The 1834-nt window shown below is 42.0% G+C and overlaps 1 protein-coding gene across 1 annotated transcript in view; it reads right to left on the bottom strand.

Annotated features, from left to right (window-relative positions):
- The window catches only part of TTF2 (transcription termination factor, RNA polymerase II), a 23975-nt gene that overhangs the window by 4185 nt on the left and 17956 nt on the right, over nucleotides 1-1834 (bottom strand). The window contains exons 18-19 of the mRNA XM_009330637.1: nucleotides 1337-1395; nucleotides 83-236 (exon numbers count right to left, since the gene is read on the bottom strand). Coding sequence (XP_009328912.1) covers nucleotides 83-236; nucleotides 1337-1395 — 213 coding nt within the window. The remainder of the gene's footprint in view (nucleotides 1-82; nucleotides 237-1336; nucleotides 1396-1834) is intronic.

Raw genomic sequence — 1834 nt, 5'->3', positions numbered from 1 at the left:
GCCAGTAAATGGAATCATGAAGTCAGCTATCACAGCTGCTCATAGCAGCCCCAGTAACTATTTCCCTGCCCTGACTGCATACCTGAGGCCCTTTGGGATTGTTGTTGAACTCTTCTACCACATCCATTCTCTGTTTAGGATTGACAGAGCCATCCACTGTTGCATACTTCAGCCCTAGTCGCTGGAGCTGAACAGCCACAACTTTCAACATACTCGTCCACTGAGAGACCACAACACTGGAGACAGAAAAGGGAGTTTAGAACAAGTTCTGTGTGTACTGTAACAGTTTGGTTATTGCAGTGTCTAACCCAAGAGGAGACAATGATTCATGCACTCTCCCCCACTGCAAACTGGAGCCAAGTCCCTTCCCAGTTCAGAAATGGATTCATCTGTAGGTGTAGTAGGAGAATCTGCTGTGGAAGGCCAATATCCAATAAACTTCAGACAAATTAAGTCTACAACTTTCACCTCTGTCTTTGGATTTTACATTGCCACCTACCAATCACAATTTTGAGCTGCTTCTGCAAAATGAATCAATAGCAACACCAAACTTGGATTTTCCTGGGCCTCTCACTCCCCACACTTTTTGCATTAAACAGTTTGGGAGGCAATAATTTGTTTGATAGCTTTTTGGTAGTGAACAAAAGTAATGTTGGTGTTCCCATTCTTACGGTGGGAATGCTTTTTGGAAAGATTTTGGAAAAAAGCTTTCTACATATGGTGCAACTCTGGAGTTGCCCAAGAACAGGACTTCCCCTTCCAACCCACCCCCGACATAACACCACAGGTGTTACTATTTTGCAGCCACACCTCTAAGTGCATTCTACATTGTTTAACACAACTAAGCAGAAAACCCTGTAACACTGCAATCTGGTGCAGAGCAAAGACACACAGAACTTGCACAGTGAGAGCTGCAGGACTTCAGCAACACTTAAGTCCTCTGATCAATGTATTCCTTTATGTCAGAGGTTCAGTTTTAACCACTACTTTATTCCCCCACTTTTTTGGGGGGTGGGTTGCAGAGCTGAGGGCAAATACTTCTCAGCACAACCAAATTCTTCCCAGTTCTGTTTTTGGAGAAAAGAAAGAGTCCTCCTGGGCCTCAAGGCCTGAGATTCCTCACATATTCCCCTATGTTTATACTTACCTACTTCTTAAAACTACCCTCTTTTGTCTTAGATTTTGTCTCACAATCTCACACTTTCAACTACTGCAGTACTGCCACTATTTTACCATACCAGAAGTTTTGTATTCAATTGTTTTAAACTATTTCTGCTGTTGTCAAGAGACGTGCTTCTCAATCACTATGACTAAAGAAAAGGACATGTTTACTAACCTCTTCTGAGACTCCGAGTGACTCTGAATAGTTTTCAGTTCAGCCAAGAGGTGAGTTATCTGCAGGAAAAAAAGTTCATCTGCTTGCTGTCATAACCCAACTCATGCTTGGGTATTCTTTGCTAAAATAGGAAGTGATCAGAATAACTCTTCAACTGGAATTTCTTCCATGCTCAGACTTCCAAGATATTTTAACAGTCATTAGTAAGAATGCTCCCACCATGGAAAACAGGGTTAAGAAATCAAATCATACAAACATGTTTTATAGATTCCAACCTTCCTGTGAGAAGCCAAGTTATTGCCACCTCTCCTCTTGCTGCCATCCCATTTTTTCTAGCTCTTCACAAGCACCATGCTCTCACATGCATGCTTTTCTAAACTTCTGTGAATTCAGTGCTAAAGATTTTCACTGACAGTTTATCAGTACAGTCAGATTCTCACAGCTTTATTAGAAGTACCCATCAACACCTGGTAAGTTGGAGCCTTCCCAGAAGGGGTT

This window comes from Pygoscelis adeliae, unplaced genomic scaffold (genome assembly GCF_000699105.1).
Source record: "Pygoscelis adeliae isolate BGI_AS28 unplaced genomic scaffold, ASM69910v1 Scaffold120, whole genome shotgun sequence".
Lineage (NCBI taxonomy): Eukaryota > Metazoa > Chordata > Aves > Sphenisciformes > Spheniscidae > Pygoscelis > Pygoscelis adeliae.
This window is presented reverse-complemented; position numbering and strand designations above follow the sequence as displayed.